Genomic DNA, 17370 nt, shown 5'->3' with positions numbered 1-17370 from the left:
AAAAATTAAAACCCCAAAAAAAAAAAGGGGGGGGAAAAACAACTTTTTAAACAGGGGCTTTTTTTTTTTTTTTTTTTTTTTTTTTACATCTGGTAAATCAGATTATATGTGTAAATTTTGAAGGCTCAACATCTTTTCTAAGATGTTTTCCTCTTCATAACAAAAACAGCTAGTTTAATTAAAAGTAGGGTAATTTCTGTAGATCTGGTGTCAAGGAAATGTTCCAGTGACTGTAGACAGATTGTTATTATTCGTAAGTAAAGATTCAATATCTAAGCTGAACATAATAATTTCGGAGTCCATTTCATTGTACAGAAGATTTTAATGGATCAACAGTTGGTTGATATTATCCATTTATCAAAATATAGACAATCGTACAGTGAGGTATCCCAATTTTCCCCTATAACAGACACAAAATGACTCATACATTCAAATAATAATAATGAATTTATATTTAGGAAAAAATTGAGTGAAAAAAGTTAAACAAAAACAAAATCAGAAAAACTACAAACCAACCATTACGTTGGTCCAGAATGAACTGAGGCAATTTGTTATTAGTTATGGAAGTAAAAAAGGGAAGAGAAACTTGTTTATGGAAGTAATTGAACTTTTTTTTCCAACAGCTGAAAAAGTCTGTCAAAGGTTTGCATGTCAAATAGAAAATGGGAACATAAATGGGATGTGAATTAACATGGATGTTAACCACACTTTCAAAATTAAAACATCCTCCAAATGTTGAAGCAGTGGTTCACAGTGTGTTGGTCTGAACTGGAGGGTAAATCATAAACCACCATGTGGGTTTCTTCAGATTAATAAAGGTTATTATCCAGTTAGGCTGCTGGCTAACTGGATAATAACCCGAAAAAAGTTTATCAAATCACCACTACACTTAGTTTATTTATTTATTTTACAACTTTACATTTTACAACCACATTGAACTTTGTCTTTTCTATGAACAGACACTCTTTTTACACCACACTAACGTTAGCAAAGCAAAAGGAAACTGACTGAAAACCATCAAAATTCATTCTGCCAAACATTAACAAAATATTTTCTGCACACAAGGAACGAGGAAAGATTCATCGGCTTTTAAAATAGAGCAAGTCCCGTCAGACCGTCAGTTCCCAAAACTACACAAAAGCATGCGTGGTGTCAGTGCGGCTCTGCCGGACCGCGTTGGGGTTTTAAAGAGTCTAGTGCAGTCATAATTCAAAGTCGATTGTTTTATTTTTTATTAAACCTTTATTTGAACAAATAAAAACCCGTTGAGATCAAGACGTCTTTCACAAAGGTGACCTGACCAAGACAGACAGCAGCACGACAGACAGGACAAGTGAACACAAAAAAACAAAATTATAAGCATCCAAAGTACATCTTTCTTCAGTGTAATGTTGACTAAATTACAAAAAGTTCAAGAGTTTCAGAAATCTCTGAAAACTGAAAGCAAGCGGCACCATCATTATGAAAGCAGTGGCACACCGTGGTTCACCACTGGCTCACATTTATTGTGGTTTAGTTGTAGATAAAAAGTGGAAAGCAGCGTAAGGGATGAAGGCATTTTGACTTCACCCAGAGTGGAAGGTGAGAACATCAAGAAGACGTCGACACAACCAGAGCAACAGAGACTTCAAACTCTTCAGACAAAATGCCAACATTGGGTGCAGAGTCCGCCACAAGGCTCTTGAAACTGGTGCAACATGCTGTCAGCATGTTCCTGCTGGTTGTCCTCTTCTCCATCCTGCAGTATGTATTTGACATGCACTTCATTTGCTCCTGCAGGCCTGGTTTACATCCCAGCGGTTTCTTATACTTGTTTTTGCCTCCCTTGATCCTGACTTTTGTCGTCAACATTGTTGAGCCTTTTTACCGCCGAAAACCTTTTTCCAGTCAACGAGTCTTCAGATGCTATTGCCCAAGTAGCTGTTGCGGGCACTACTTCGTAAAATTGATCATAAGGTTCACCAGTCTCACAGCTCTCTGGATTTCTCTGGTTTTCTTTGATGGAGACTGGTACTTCTGCCTGAGGACAAACCTCAACTCAACTCAGACTGGAATGCCTTGCAAAACAAATCTGACCTACGAAGAGGAACGGACCCGGGACTACTACAAGACCATGTCACTTGTGAGTATCACTGCACTGATTATGGAGCTCAAAGCAGATTAGTTTTGATGTCAGTTTCAAGTAACTGGAATAAACTTATTTAGAAGAATCTTATGCTATTTTGCATTTCTTTTCGAGACAGAACTCTCCAAACCTGTGATGTTGGCATTTATTTAGTGTCAGATTGAAGACAGGAGTACAAAAAGGTTTTGAGTCTTTGACTTTACATCAGTGCATTATTTAAAGTGATTTTACTTTAAAATATAATATTATAAAATATCAGGTTACAGTTATCCTTAAAGTCACCGTCCCTTAAGATAAATTCAGATCTTTTTGAATTAATTTCTCTTTTTCTCTCAGGACATTGGCCTTGGTCTGTGCTGCAGTTTTTTGTTTCTCTGGAGCATCTCAGAAGTTTGGAGAGCCTGGAAAGCAGGGTACAGATGTGGAGCTCCCTACTACAGCGTGGTGTATGACAACCTGCTGGCAGAGGAAGTCGGCAACCATTTGAATGAGGAGCTACAAAAAATGGCAAAAGAGAAAGCAGAAAAACTCTGTGAGAACTACATTAAAAGTATCAGGCACCATGAGCATCTAGAAAATGGTGAAAATGTCTTTGAAATTTCTGAAGTCTGGGGAAATGTCTCAGCATCGTCCTTTTACATGACAGAAGTTGAAAGAGAAAAAACTGGAGAAAACAACCATGAACAAGAACAAACAGAATAGACGCCATCTTTCTTTAGCAACACTATGTAACATGAAGGACAGGACTGCTCTATGATTCTGTTATTTTCACTGTAACTGTTATTCTTTTTTCATTAAAATGTCCTAATGTCATTTCCACGAGAAAGTCAAAAATTTATGAGAAAAAAAAATCTGACATTTTGAGATTAATTTCAGAAATTTTTCAGAAAAAGTCATGGAAATTTCTGAGTTTGAAAAGTCAATTAATTTGCAAGAAAAAATTCTGAAATCTTGAAAATGTATTAGACATCTGAGGTTTTTTTTTCATGAAAATTTACCCTTTGATTTTTTCCCCCCCATATCTATAATGGTCCTAAAAGACCATTATACATCTCACATCTATTGTAAATAATAACAAAAACTGTATTAAATGTGATCGCAGATTAATAAAAGGATGTCAAAGAATGTCAGATATTCAGTTTTTTAATTTCAGTATAAAAATAACTTTCTATTCTCTAAATAAGACCTGAAATAAAAAGAGAAACTACAAAATGTTGACCTCAAAGAGAGATGTTAGCAATCTTCAAAATAAAAGCATGAGAAAACAAAAACAAACATCCAACCGAAGAGTGTTCTTTATCTGTATATTTGATAGATATTGTATATTTACAGAAAGGCAACATTAACAGACTATTTATTTTGTATTATTGTTGTTTTCTGTCTGTGTCTCAAGAACAGTTTTATCCTGCTCAGATCGATCCATCATGTCATCTGATTTGTCAGACGTATAAAAAGATAACACCTCATAAAAACATCTTGAAAAGTTAGTTTTCCTGAAGTCATTTCTATTTGGAGTGTTTAAGATTACAGGGATCTTGTACCATACTGCAAGTCACGCGAATATTTGAGGTTGGTTGAATTTCTGAACATGACTTGAAAATTGATGTGGTTGCTTTTTTATTTGTTTCTACTCCACACTGTCGCATCTCTCTGTTTGCTCATGGATTCAAGGAAACATTATTGTCACAATCATAATGTGTCCTCATAATATTCTTCATGATTCACTTGTTTTAGTCAGAAGAAGCTGGCGAAGGTCCTGATTCGCCCAACCACAGAAACCCAAACACCTCCTGTTTTAATGTAGCTACACTGACCACCAATCAGATCTGGGTTTCATTTTAACATTTTTGTCAGACCTTTACAGGGTCCATTGTATATTTAAGATTTGATTCAAATATATACCTTTTCCTGTATTCTGAGCTTATAAACTCCGAAACTTTTAGTGGTCTCCCAACCCAGAACCAAGAGGAGAGCTATCTTTCCAAGATGTTGGACCCAGACTGTGGACAGTGTGGAAAGGTACCACGTAAATAAACTTTTAAGTACTTTACGTATAACATCGTACCAAATGTTGCATTCAAGGTCCAGGGTTTAGTTATAAACTATGACACACTAAAAAGACGTAAACATGATCTTAATAAACAAGATGGAGTAGCATAGACTACAAAAAGCCTCAGAATAGGTTACATGTTAGCTCGCCAAGAATTTAAGCTAGAGTTGATAATGCTTGCTACTTCAGTATTTGAAAAATGCAATAATGACAATATGAACATTTAGCTTAAAATGAACCAAACTAGATACTGACTCTGAATTCTTCCGCCTGTCACGCTGAAGTTTTTATTTTGCAGAGCTAAATGAGGCGTTGTGACAACAGAGCAAAGCCCACACCTAAAGAGTAATGTTTACTCATGGTGTTGTGTTCTGCATGCAGAGGAAAGCAGGAGACAGTCGCTCTATGCAGGCTGCAGGATAAACGTGTACAGGAATTATCTGTGGAGATAAGAGGCACATGAGCAGAATATCTGGACCGAACCGAGCTAAGCAACAAGAGGATCTTCTAGAGGCATGGCTACGGTCGGACAAATCATTTTTTTCACGTAAGCTTTGCAGAAATTTGGTTCTGATAATGAAGAGAACTTTTTGAACATTTTGAAATGAGTTGTCTCTACAGCTGTTTTTTGTTGAATATATACACCTTACCATAATACTGACAAAACAGTGTATCAAATAAGTGATAGTATGTACTAGTTTTGTGGATATGTTTTTTAACAAAAACTCAAAGTTTGAAAAATAAAGAAAATATTGACACATTTTTTTGTAAAACCTTTTTTGTACATCCTCATAAAGTGCATGTAATTTCCTCAAGGTTCTAAAATGAACCCACTGGGATACTGAGGGACATTTATCAGACTTCCAGTGTAACAATAAATAACATCAAGCAATAAAAGATGTAAAAGCAATAATATTCTGAAACAAGGAACTTTGCATCTCTCATATGTAAATGTATGAATAAACCTGTTTCATTCCAGTTTCCTGATTGTTTCTCTCCACATGTAGCTTGGTGACCCTCAATGTCCTGTTAGCAGCCTTCATCGTCCTCATCTTGACCCTGGCCTTCTCAAGTAAGACCCTAATATTATTATTAGTAGTAGTGATGACTCAGTCAGGCTTAGCAATGGCAGACATGTAATGGGTGTGTTCAGTATGTTCTGTTTGTTTATACTGAAGAGCAGTTGATCCTTGTGGCTGCTGGAATGACACAAGGCGTTCCAAGCATGAAACCATATGTTTCCTTATGCACAGAGCCGTACTAATATGCAAACCTCTGTTTGACTGCTTGTTCTAGTTGAAGTTACACTATTAACAGTAACTGTGTTTCCATAGAATTGCATAAATTGGAATTTTTAAAATAAATTTGCTGAATGGAAACGTGGAAGTTTTGATTAAAACAAACTCACGTTTTTCAATAAAAGCGTTTTGTGAAGGATGAGGTAGTTTTTCAGATGTACAGAAATTAATGTATTTCACAAAACTGTAATGGAAACATGTTTTACGCATCACATGAGTCCTGGGATCAACAACTGGATTTTATTTACTTGCAGAAAAGACGAAGAAGACAATAGGAAGTGGGAAGGCCCGTCAAAATCTTTGACTTATCGGGTGAACAAACTTATTCACGTATTTAGTTGCGGCTCTTATTTAATGGAAATGGAAACACCGCAATTACAAAATTAAGTTTTTTCAATGTTAGTGGACTATCTTCAAAGTTTTGCGCATATTCGTAATGGAAAGACAGCTAGTGTTGAGTTGTACTTCTAAAATGTTTTTCCTCCTTAAAAACATTCAAGTATTGGGCTAGAAGACATCATATGTATTTTGAGACCAAATTGTCGTCTGCAGAATCCACGTCCAAGGTGGTGAGCAGCAACACCAAACCGGTCGCCAACCTCGGCGAGGACCAGATTCTCAGCTGCTATGTTTCTGCAGAAAGTCAACCAAACAGGCTGGGTGAGGTGTCGGTCAGCTGGGAGAAAACGGATCTGGGAACGGTTTATCGTTACGAGAACAGAGCTCCGGCTCTTGATGGGCAAGCGTCAGCGTTTAAAGGCAGAGCTCAGGTCTTCCCTGACGCTGTAGCCATAGGTAACGCCTCTCTGCTGCTGCGGAGCGTGAGAAGCAGTGACGAGGGAGAGTACACCTGCACCATTCGGTCCTCTGTCGCCCATGGGACAGTCAGCATTCAGCTCCGGACAGCAGGTAAACCCTCAGTTTCCCTAAATTACATTTTCTGATAAAATTGTCTTGTGCTTAATAAATACGTTCCTTTGCTGTCGCAGTCTTTTCAGTGCCGACACTAAAGTTCTCTAACAGCATCCTGACCTCTGAGGCGAGCAGCTGGTTTCCTAAACCAGACGTCACGTGGCTGAACCAAACCGGGAATGAACTGAACGCAAACACAAGTTTCACTGAACGCTCACCGGGGATTTACAGTCTCTTGAGCTCTCTACAGTCTGCGAAGGTCAGCGAGACCTACAGCTGCAGGATCGAAAACAGCTTAGTGGTGGCAGTCACCGAAGCAACTATATCAGGTACAGTCTTGGTTGAGCCTTTATGATGCCTTTCTACTGACATAACAAGAACTCTTGACTACTGAACAAAGGGAAAATTTACATCATATTTACCATTAACAAAACTCATGTAATACAGCATACTGTTAACCCCAACATATATGGTAAATGTCCTGGATTTCCATTGTGCCAAGCAAACCAAAGTGTTTTACGCTACATTCAGTCATTCATACATTGATGATGCTAAGCTACATTGTTGCCCTGAGGCAGACTGACAGAAGAGAGATTCTCGTTTTATTTGCACCACCACGACCTTTGACCGTGAAGATACAAACACGACGGCTGAGATGGAGGGAACAAGATTTGAACCAGCAACCCAGTGGTTGTAGGACAAACATGTACCTCCTGATCCACCGTCACGCCAAAAAAGCAATACTTCGACACATATTTTGTTGTTTCGCTTCACATTTTGGACGGTGAAAAACTCTTACCTTCACCAAACTGTGTGATTTATACAGTATATAATGTTATTGACTTATCACCTGAACACCTGTCTTTATAAGACATGTGCTCCATTAGTGGCACATGTCTTATAAAGTTTTTTAACATCTTCTCTTTATTGTAAGAATCTTGATCTTCAACATAAGGATTGTGCAACACTTGGACCGCTGAATAACTGTAATAGATAAATTCAGGTGAAAAGTAGCAGAAATATTTAATATAAAACCTGGAAATTGCTCTCAACTTGACCAAAATATACAATTTTACATTCAGTATCTAATCTTGTGTGTCTTCCAGGCAGTGGTGTTTTGGGAAGGACCTTCTTCACCTTCAGTGTCGCTTCAACCCAGCTTGTTTCGTTTTATCTAAATATTATTACATCTGTCCTGTGCATGTTTTATGTGGTGTAGGTAAATACAGCCTTATTATCTTTGCTTTAAAAACATTGTCAAATATTGTCTATATTCTGGGTACATTCAAGAACAGATGCAGTTTATTTAAGTAGTGATAACTAAAGTTTAACTCTCCATTTTTATTGTAATATATGTCATGGAATATTGTGCTGGTTAATTAATTCCTGTGTATGTTTCAATTACATGTATGTAAATAATTTTTAACCTGTATTGTAACTGATGACAAGAAAAATGATTTAGAAGTCTGTTTTTCTTGCCGTAGTGTATTTATTTTTTTAGCTTTTCTCCTATTAAACTATGTAAATCCTTGTGTATTCTTGAATAAAGTAAATGCAACAAAACTGGAAATTACATCACAAAAAGTTGGATTAAACTGTTTGTGATGTAATTTTATGTGCAACATATAAAATTATTTTAAAAACTTAGCCAGATAGAGACTTCAGAGCAAAAATTTCCACAAATTAAAATCTTCTTCCAGTATTAAATGTTAAGTTGAACACAAAGTATTATTTTATTTTTTTTAATAATCTCATTTTTACATTCTCTTTAATTTCACAATAAACAGGATCAGGTTGTGCTTGTACTTTGTTAAACTTGATATAATATCACAAATGTTTTCAAAGAAAGACTGACCTAAATGATATTCCTGTTGCTGAGAATAATATCTTTATTTCCATTTTTTTTTTTCAATCAAGCCCAAAAGAAGTTGCGAAACAAAATCCTTTCTATAAATAAGCAAATGTGAAAAGTCCTTTTTAAGTTTAAGGTACTATGATTTACACGTCCCTTTTCCAAATATAAAAAAATTGTTCTTTAATTAATATATTGCATTCTCTTATTACTGTTGGAAATATTTTATGACTTTTTATAAAATATTTTGATAGTATAATCTGTCTGAGTCCCAGTTTGGCAGTAAAGACTACAGGAATGTTTATGGACCTCCCCGAATAGCGGAGAGGAGCTTCCCATTGGTCCGTTAGTTCGTGAGGTGTCAAATGTCCCATGCGGCTTTGAACGCAGCTTACTTTACCGAGGAAAAGTGGATTTTAATTAGGCAGAAAAGTTTGTAAAAGTAGTTTTATGACTCGTGTGAGAAAAACAGTTATTCGGTGCGACTTGCAGAGAACAACAGTGATATCGGGGTGAGTTTTTTCTAAACTCTGACAACTCGCTTGAACTCGGTGGGTTTTGCTCTGATTTTGGCGCAGGAAGTCCCCCAAAACCAACCATGTCCCAGTCAGAGCAGAAAGAAACCGCAGACAAGCAGACAGTGAGCTCGGAACCGGAACCTCAAAGTGCTTCTGTAAACCCGAGAGCAGTCTGCAGGGTGTGCAAACACTTGTACCGGGAGCCCAAAATCCTGCCCTGCCTGCACACCTTCTGCTCCGACTGCATCGGGCAGCTGGAGCCGTTTTCGACGTCTCCGCGGGGCCACTTCACCGCACCGGAGGGCGGAGGTAGGAGCGGGGAGGCGGCGGAACAGGACCGAGACTCCCTCTCGTTCACCGTGCTCTGCCCAGAGTGTGACACCGAGGTGGATATCCCTCGGTCCGGACCGGCCGGACTCAGCACAGACCACCTGGCGCTGGACGAGGTATTCCTGGAGACCCTGGTGAGCGACGGCCCGCTGGGCTGCGACCTGTGCGGCGAAGGAAGCGCCGAGAGCCGCTGCGAGGTGTGCAGCCTGAACCTGTGCGAGTTCTGCCGCCAGGCGCACAGGTGGGAGTAGGCCCTACTTTCTGGACTGTTCTCAAGGAGTCTGACAGAGTTACTAAATCTGTTTTATTCTCTCGGTTTTAGCTCAAAACTCCACCAGTTATTGTTAAACACACTTGAGAACACAATGTGTTGCTTTGCTATAAAAAAGGACTAAATTTAAAAACTTTATTCTGAAAAATAAATCAAATTTGAATTCTTATAATTCTAAATCCTTTCAAAAAATATCCATGCCTCTTTCTTTATTTTATTTTTTGAGGTTACCTGAAACCATAATGTTTTAGTGGGATGAATAGACCAACACAAGTAATATTGTAAACTTTAAAGCTTATATATTTTGAAAACTAAAACTGTAAAATGTTAGGCCTGTAAAACTTTATATTTGCAGCATCTGCACCAGTTACAGATGTGAGTATTTTGGGGCTCATCTCTATTGACTTCAAAGATGTAAATTTTTGCCTCTTGTTTTTTGCAAAGAAAGAAAGAAAACAGCAGTCAGATTGAGTAGAAAACATCTGTAGACATTTTTTTCTTTTCAAATTTGTCCCCCATACTCAATTTCACATGATCTCTTTTTTCCCCTTTTATCTCTAATGGTCCTAATACTTTGTTGGACAGTCTGAATGTCCTGTTCTTTGTGACTACACTGACATATTTGACCTCTGCTGTTTAGCAGAACCTTTTTCTTTTATCTTGCCATACATTTTGAAGAACCAAAAGGAACGAGTATGACAAGGTTACGTCTCAGAGATACAGGATTAAATAAAACTTTACATTTGGTGGGTAAACATCCAACAGGTAGATGTGGTCGTGGTATGGACATGGAAACAGTACAGCATATAATAATTTGCTGTGTAAAATGTAGGACGAGTAGAGAAAAAAATAAACAAGAATTAAGAAAATATAGTTCAGAGACATTAAAATTGAGCAAGGTGTTTAAACATTTGATAAATTAAATTTCCAAAGGAAACGGTATTATAAAAATTTAGTTTAAATGGATAAGAAAAATACTCAAGCCCACACTCCAGCACACTAGATGGCGATAATACATCTAAGCCCGCCATAAAACCCACAAAGAAGAAGAAGACTCATGAAGGATGTGTTCTCCCTCCTACCTGCAGGCGGCAGAAGCGAACCGCGTCTCATTCTATTCAGGCCGTGACGGAGCTGAAAGCCCGCGGTCGTCTGTGCCGCCCCGTCCTCTGCTCCCTTCACCCCGGGCAGGAGCTGAGGCTCTTCTGTCAGCCCTGCGACCTGCCGGTCTGTCTGGAGTGCGCGGCCACGCTGCACCGGGACCACCGCTGCTGTCCGACACACGACGTTATCGACCGTCATGGCGACCGGATACGAGAGCTGGTCAGCGCGCGCCTTCGGCCTCGTCTGGAGCGACTGGAGGACTCGCTGCAAAAGGTCCCCAAAAAGACCCATTTATATATTGTTATCCAATATAAGCTACCGATTTAGATTTTCATGTTCGAATGTAAAACATAACTCTTTATTTTTCGCATTCTGGTTCTCCTTTAGGTGGAAATTTCTCAAGAAAATTTGCAGGTTCGAGCAGATGAAACCGCCAATCAGATTAGAGTTTTCGCACGAGAGTACACCAGTGCGGTGGAGGCTCACTGCTTGTCTCTGCTGCGCCGCCTGGAGGAGATCAGGGTGCAACGCAGGTAGGACATTACTGCAACTGTAATGAGTTTTTAGACAGGGAAATAAAAACAATTCCGATATGCTCCTAGGGTCAGGGGTCAGCAACCATCTCCATTCAAAGAGCTACTCATACTTATTTTTATTTTCCAATGTTAGAACAAATTACAAAAAGAGAAAAACAGCTATTTTGTAGAAGGAGATGAGAATCTTTTTTTTTTAAATATGGAAAATAAATAAAGATAGGTATCATAATGTAGTCACTGTTGTAGATAATAAAAGCAGATTCTGTAATGAAAATGCCTCTATAGTTCCCTGCTATTTGGTTTACCACAAACACTTCCTTCCTCCAGAAACCACCTCCACCTGCAGAGGGCGCAGCTGCAGCAGGCCCTGCTGGACGTCAGAGGGAGCGTGGAGTTTGCGGAGCGGCTGCTGAGCTGTGGCTCCGACGCTGAGATCCTCAGTGCTAAAGGAGTGACCCTGAGGAGACTGACCAGCCTGGCGGAGAGCGGGTACGACCCCCACCCAGCGACGGTCGCCCCTGACGACGGCGGCAGTGTCTGCTTCCTGCCCAGGGAGCCGGCAGGAGAGGTGGAGGGCTACCCGTTGGTGGGCGTGATCCACTCCAGGACGGTGGACGTCAGCAGGTGCACCGTTGAAGGAGAAGGTGAGCAGCTAACTTTTTATCTTGTCTTTGTTGTGTCGGTTGGTTGCTATGTTTTGTTTGAGACGAAATTGTTTAAATCTGTGTAAGAATACGTTAAATTTTACATCTCTTGTGCATTTTCTGATGCCATGCAGCTACGATTCAGTAATGCCATTTTTCTAACCTTCCACTCCGTCATGGTCACAGGTCTGCAGCAGGGAACGGTAGCCCAGCGGGGACATTTTACTCTGGTGTGTCGGGACTCCGGTGGGGAGCGGCTGGCTCGAGGAGGAGAACACGTCCTGGTCAGCATCGTCCACAAAGAGAAGAAGAACTGGTGAGTAAACATGTCTGCTCCGCCAACCATTGTTGATTCAGAAAGGGTAAGAAAATGAGACATCCAGCAACTTCCAGTTNTCGCCACATCCGTCCTGAAAGGTTTTGAAGGCAGGCAATACAAGGCGTCTTCAAAACCTTTCAGGACGGATGTGGTGAAATGTGTATCAATAGTGGGGCCGATTTCAACATTAACCAAATTTATTAATTAAACAAAACTATCAGAAAAAAATATCTTACCATGTGTACTGATAATGTATTTAAAGCTTTAGCAATATTTCAAATCCTGTAAAGTTAATTCAGTGCTAGAAGCAACGAGGACAGGGAATTAAACAAGCCTCGATAATTTGAGCAATACCCTTATGAATTCAACTTGAATGTGTGGGAGTCACTCAGTAAAGAGATGATTGATCTGCATTGATCAGCGAAAATATCAATGGTTCCACTCTTATTTAAGCATGAAATATTGCGCATCAGCAGCTGTTAGACTTACTCTTTACTGTGTGACTCACAGGCATTCAAGTGGGGCAGCAGCAGCTCAGGAAGTAAGTATTTGTCCTGTAACCAGTGAATTGCCGGTTCGAACTCCTGCTCTCTGTGTTCAAGTCACTTTGCCATTGTGCCCTTGGGCTTGACACTTCACCCATTTTGGTTGCTGGTGGTCAGTGGGCCTCGTGGTGCCGATTGAATGGCATCCTTACTTCTGTCAGTCTATCCCGGGGTAGTTCTGGCTACAGCGTAGCTTACCACCATGACCGATTGTAGTGTAAAGCATTTTGGAGTCCACAGACTTGATAAAGCGCTATACAAGTGTAGGCCATTCACCATTTCACTCTTTCTCTCTTCCTACGCAAGCCATCACACACCTACACACAGCAGAAGAATCTTGTTGAAAATCTTATCTCATGATCTTTCATGCCAAATAACAGCTCATTGACGATCTGATTAAATGGAAATGCACTTTAAAACTGTGAAATGTGTAACATTTGACAAGATACATGGTGTGAAAGTGACTTTGACTGTACAAATCAATGTATGACCAAAGTTGGAAATCTGTACACTATTGTAGGCCATATAATAGTATACTGTATACTGCATATTCCTTCAAATCTTCATGTTTCTATTATTGCTATGTGCTGCTGCAGTCTGCTACTGAGTTGCTGAAGTTCTGCACAGTTAAATAGCCTTTTTGTGGAAGACATTTCATGGACCACTAGTGCCCTCTGTCAGCGTTGGCCAGGATATTGCACATTTTAACTGATACTGTTAAAAAAGTGGCACTTTTTAAAATATCAATGCATTATTACTGCTTGGAAACTTTATAGTAAAAGTGCTTTTTGTGAGTACATTTGAAAGACTACTAGCTAACCCTCCTCAACTCTTGCACATGTTTATAGTAGGGGATTTTGAAGTTTCAGATGTGAGGATGTGACAATTTACCACAGAGTCATGCAATAGCCAAACCTTGTGGGTGTTTGTGCAGTGGGCTCATTTTGAGGTAAAAGGGTCTTGGGGAAAGTTATTAGCAATTGCTCATGTGTGTGAAACTGAAAACTCGTTGTGGGAAAAAGAAGCAAGCACCTTTTAGATTTGATGATATCTTTCTCTGCTCTGTGCGAGACATTTTCCAGTCTGGGTTTGCTTTGTTTTCTGTCATGCACTGCCTTTTGTCTCATGTTAGATTACATCGCCGTATATAACATCGTCTTATCTCCAACTTCGAGGAAGTACATCTGGAAAATATAGTGAATATGAAAAAAAAAAAAAAAAGGAAATCTATGTTCTTAACTTGAAAAGTGTGAGATAACCTTTTATTTCTCAAAAATACAAATGATTCTTTGGGATAACACTTGAGTAATTCCTTAGTAGGATGTTTTCTGCATTTATGGTGCAATATATGTCACGAGTGGGTGACAAAAACAAAACCTAATGTCAATACAAATTCTTTACATGGTCAGATATGTAATTAAAGCATGAAATAGTGTATAACATGCAGGAGGTAAAGCATAGTTACACAGACAGTTCCTGTTGGCGTTTTACAGTGTTGACATGTTGAGAGGTGACATTTTTAGGTTATTTATTTATAAACAAAAAACCCTAAATATGCTTCTAAAAAATGTTACTCTCAGGAACAGCGATCAGAAAACTTCTAGGCAAACACCATGAGAGGAGAGTTGTAGCCAGAAAACCACATATGTAAGTAATTACAATAAATAGGGGCCATATTCCAGCACCGGTTACAATTTGTGTACATTGCATGCTCACTGAAATGACTAAGACCAGATTTGTTCACTTTGAACTCATGCAATACTTTGAGAAAATGTGTAAAATGTAAAGGGCTCTTTCAATATTACTGTTGGTGGTGTGTGTGGGTGGGTATGAGCAATAGAGGCGATGATGTCTTTGGGAAATTAAAGCTCCTGCTTTTAGTGACGTGAAAAAAACTCAAAACACTGCTCTAGATGACATAAGATTCCTTGTTAGTATCTAAAGTTTCATGTTTATGACGACCCGTCTCCATTACTACGGACTGTTTCATTATGACCACTCAATGCTCGATCATTTCACCAACACCAGGGGGAAGCATTCAGCCACTTTTATGGTAATATGATTTAGGAAATTCAAGCAACTGACTGAACCAAAGCTACTCTTCATATGAGCTGATAGTTAGGCATTTATGTTACATCAGTTTATATATATATATATCAATTCATTTTGAAGTGTTTCAAAAATAATTCTTCTTTGCTAAGTTTGCTTGTGTTGAATAAACACTGCAGACTTGGCTCTATATAAAGATTTCATTTACCACAGGAGGGAGCTACAGCAAAGGGAAGGTACTGTAGTGTGAAGTATTATAGCACTACACTGGAAAATTACAAATGGTTTTAAAACAAAAGTTGAATGATTTTGTTCCAAATAATTAAAACACTGCAAGATCTAACTCTATTGATAAAATTACAATTTTAAAAATCATATTTTACAAGAACATATAAAAAGGTACAGTTCTGGCATTTATTGATTGATTGAGTTTTGGCACAAGCTTAAAGCGAACAAAGTAAACAAGTGGAATATGTTCTAGTGAGATGAGACATAAAGTTAACATACATGCAAAATGTTGTGTGGCAAAAAAACAAACAAAAACTAACACTTCACATTACCCTAAACACACCATTGTGAAGGATGGAGATGGTGTGTTCAACGTGATGTGCTGTGTCAATTTTCAGTGGTTAAATGTTTTAGATCAATGTACATTATTGAGTTGGAATGTCCACATCAAAGTCCAGACCTAAGTCCAACACAGAATATGTGGTAGGATTTGAACATTACTGTTCAGAGATCTTCTCTATTCAGGCTGACTGAGTTGGAATTGGAAAGACATATGGGCAAATGTCCACTATCTAGAATCTTGGTGTACCCTTAAGGGCATCCATTTGTGATTGCTATATAAAGGTGGATCTATAAACCAAGTCACCGGAGCAGGATACATTATTCAAAACAATTTTCTAATAGTTATTTGTATAAGAAATTGAAAGTTATGTATCCTTGTTCTTGGTCTTCACAGTTATGCTCTACTTTGAGTTAGTCTATCACATAAAATCCCCAGGAAATACACAGTGCAAGACACTGTGTGCTGTGGGGGTTTATCTTGCTATTATTACATATCTATATAATAAAATACTAGAACTTCTTAATGAAGACCTAACGTTTTGCTTCACAAAGTGATTTGGGTCATAGCATCCATAAAGTCCAACAGGTGCTTGTTCTTATGCCAAGACTGTTCAGGCTTTATGGATGAGATAGCTTTCTGAAATACATTTTTAAAGATATTTACAGTATATGATATTCCTTTCATGCAAAGTGTTGTAGTAATAAACTGCAACTGAAAAAGTTAGAGTGAGAGACAGGTCTTGTGGTCTCTAGCCTACTGTGTAAACACCAATGGCTGTATAAATGTAAATTCAGGTATGTTAATGTCACGGAGAGGAACAAATAGAATATGCTAGAATAGAAATTTCTTAACTGCTGTATAATGGGGGAGTTTCTATGTAGCAGTAGCAAAGTGACAGGCAATCAAAGCAAGTAGGTTCACACAAAGATGGAATATAAGAACAGAATAAGAATAAGAAAACATTTCAACATAAATATATATGTGAACACTTATTGAGTTTGCTGGGAGCAGTAATGTTTATGAAGTCTCACAGCTTCTGGGAGGAAGGATCTATGACACCGCTCCTTTGCGCACCTAGGATGCAACAGTCTGTCACTGAAGGAGCTCTCCAGATCAGCAACAGCAACGTGCATGAGGTAAAGTTAAATAGTTAAATATTTCTATTTAATGGGAATCTTTACTAATAGATAAATAAATGCAAACAATACAGTCAATACTTTGAGGTCTTGGTGGCTTCACTGTCAAAAATTCTCAAAACCCTTTTTTTTTTTACCTTAAAGCTAATTTACCTATCATGTCATAGAATATATCAACTATGTGGACCTCCGTGCCCTGTGATGGACTGTTGACCTGTCTCCCACCCAATGACTGCTGGAGGTATTCACCATATAATACAAGGACAGACAATAGGGTGGATGGACCCACATGGCTGTATTTATTATTATCCACTTCTTCAGTTTACTCAGCACTATATAAATCTATGTTTAGATTTATGTAATCCACGGGGTGGGTGTAAAAATAAGTTAATAGTTCTACCCATTCGTTTGAATGTGTAAATATACTTTACTGCTATTCTTTTTTGATTTGCTTGTGTTTTGTTTCCTTTTGTTTTAAATGTATTTTATAACATTGTTTATTATTTTATTACACTATGTTCAATAAGGTCAAACTCATTCAGCTCAAAGTCTAAAGAGTTATCATGTTTTGATGTATGATACAAATGATAAAAATAATGAGTGAGACAGGATGGGAGCTACTTTTATTTTAATACACAGGATGTTGTTTTTGTAGTGATGTCATTAGATTAACGACACAATAAGATATCAGAGGTGAATTGAGTTTTTTTTTGTTTTTTTTTTCTGAATAGGTTATTCAGAATTGTTTTGTTTTGAACAGGATTTCAACAACAATTGCGTTCAATTATACTTTCAAATAGCAAAGGTAATAGACTTTTTGCACCATTCTTTTTTTTTTGCAATTTTTTAAACATTATTAATTTTAAATTGGCGACAATAGACCGTTTTTCAACATTGATGGCATGTTTAAGTTAACCCCAGAGCATTACAATTAAATCTAAGTTCAGACTTTGACTGGCTACTCTAAAAGCATCCCTTTTTGAGTCATTTCGAGATAGACTAGCTGGACCCCTCAGAAAATCGACCTGCACAACCCAAGTGTGCTTGAGTTTAGTTGTTTTTTTTTTTGTTTTGTTTTTTTTCCTGAAGCAGCAAAACAGCCTCAGACCA

At 38.2% G+C, this 17370-nt stretch overlaps 2 protein-coding genes across 2 annotated transcripts; both read left to right on the top strand.

Moving 5' to 3' along the window:
* The first annotated feature begins 4296 nt into the window (after positions 1-4296).
* Positions 4297-7916, top strand: LOC106938497 (V-set domain containing T-cell activation inhibitor 1-like). The gene is made up of 5 exons (XM_015020566.1): positions 4297-4722; positions 5183-5247; positions 6026-6382; positions 6463-6714; positions 7492-7916. Exons 1-5 carry the CDS (start codon positions 4691-4693, stop codon positions 7602-7604), a joined length of 819 nt encoding a protein of 272 aa, XP_014876052.1. The 5' UTR covers positions 4297-4690; the 3' UTR covers positions 7605-7916.
* Positions 7917-8331: 415 nt separating this feature from the next.
* Positions 8332-12643, top strand: LOC106938496 (tripartite motif-containing protein 45-like). The gene is made up of 6 exons (XM_015020565.1): positions 8332-9326; positions 10445-10733; positions 10848-10993; positions 11324-11640; positions 11827-11956; positions 12562-12643. The coding sequence occupies exons 1-6, from the start codon at positions 8836-8838 to the stop codon at positions 12641-12643; spliced, it is 1455 nt and encodes a 484-aa protein (XP_014876051.1). The 5' UTR covers positions 8332-8835.
* The last annotated feature ends 4727 nt before the right edge of the window (positions 12644-17370 follow it).

Source organism: Poecilia latipinna, unplaced genomic scaffold (genome assembly GCF_001443285.1).
Source record: "Poecilia latipinna isolate Pla-1442-1.1 unplaced genomic scaffold, P_latipinna-1.0 Scaffold2607, whole genome shotgun sequence".
NCBI classification, from domain to species: Eukaryota; Metazoa; Chordata; class Actinopteri; order Cyprinodontiformes; family Poeciliidae; genus Poecilia; species Poecilia latipinna.
Note: the sequence above shows the minus strand (reverse complement) of the source record. Positions and strands in the feature narration are given on the sequence as shown.

Bases quoted from the DNA above. Each gene is read 5' to 3' on its own strand.
- LOC106938497 (XM_015020566.1), top strand. From the start codon at position 4,691: ATGGCTACGGTCGGACAAATCATTTTTTTCAC. The intron at 5,248-6,025 runs GTAAGACCCTAA...TGTCGTCTGCAG, and splicing joins CTTGACCCTGGCCTTCTCAA to AATCCACGTCCAAGGTGGTG. The intron at 6,715-7,491 runs GTACAGTCTTGG...TGTGTCTTCCAG, and splicing joins CACCGAAGCAACTATATCAG to GCAGTGGTGTTTTGGGAAGG.
- LOC106938496 (XM_015020565.1), top strand. From the start codon at position 8,836: ATGTCCCAGTCAGAGCAGAAAGAAACCGCAGACAAGCAGACAGTGAGC. The intron at 10,994-11,323 runs GTAGGACATTAC...TCCTTCCTCCAG, and splicing joins GAGATCAGGGTGCAACGCAG to AAACCACCTCCACCTGCAGA. The intron at 11,641-11,826 runs GTGAGCAGCTAA...TCATGGTCACAG, and splicing joins GTGCACCGTTGAAGGAGAAG to GTCTGCAGCAGGGAACGGTA.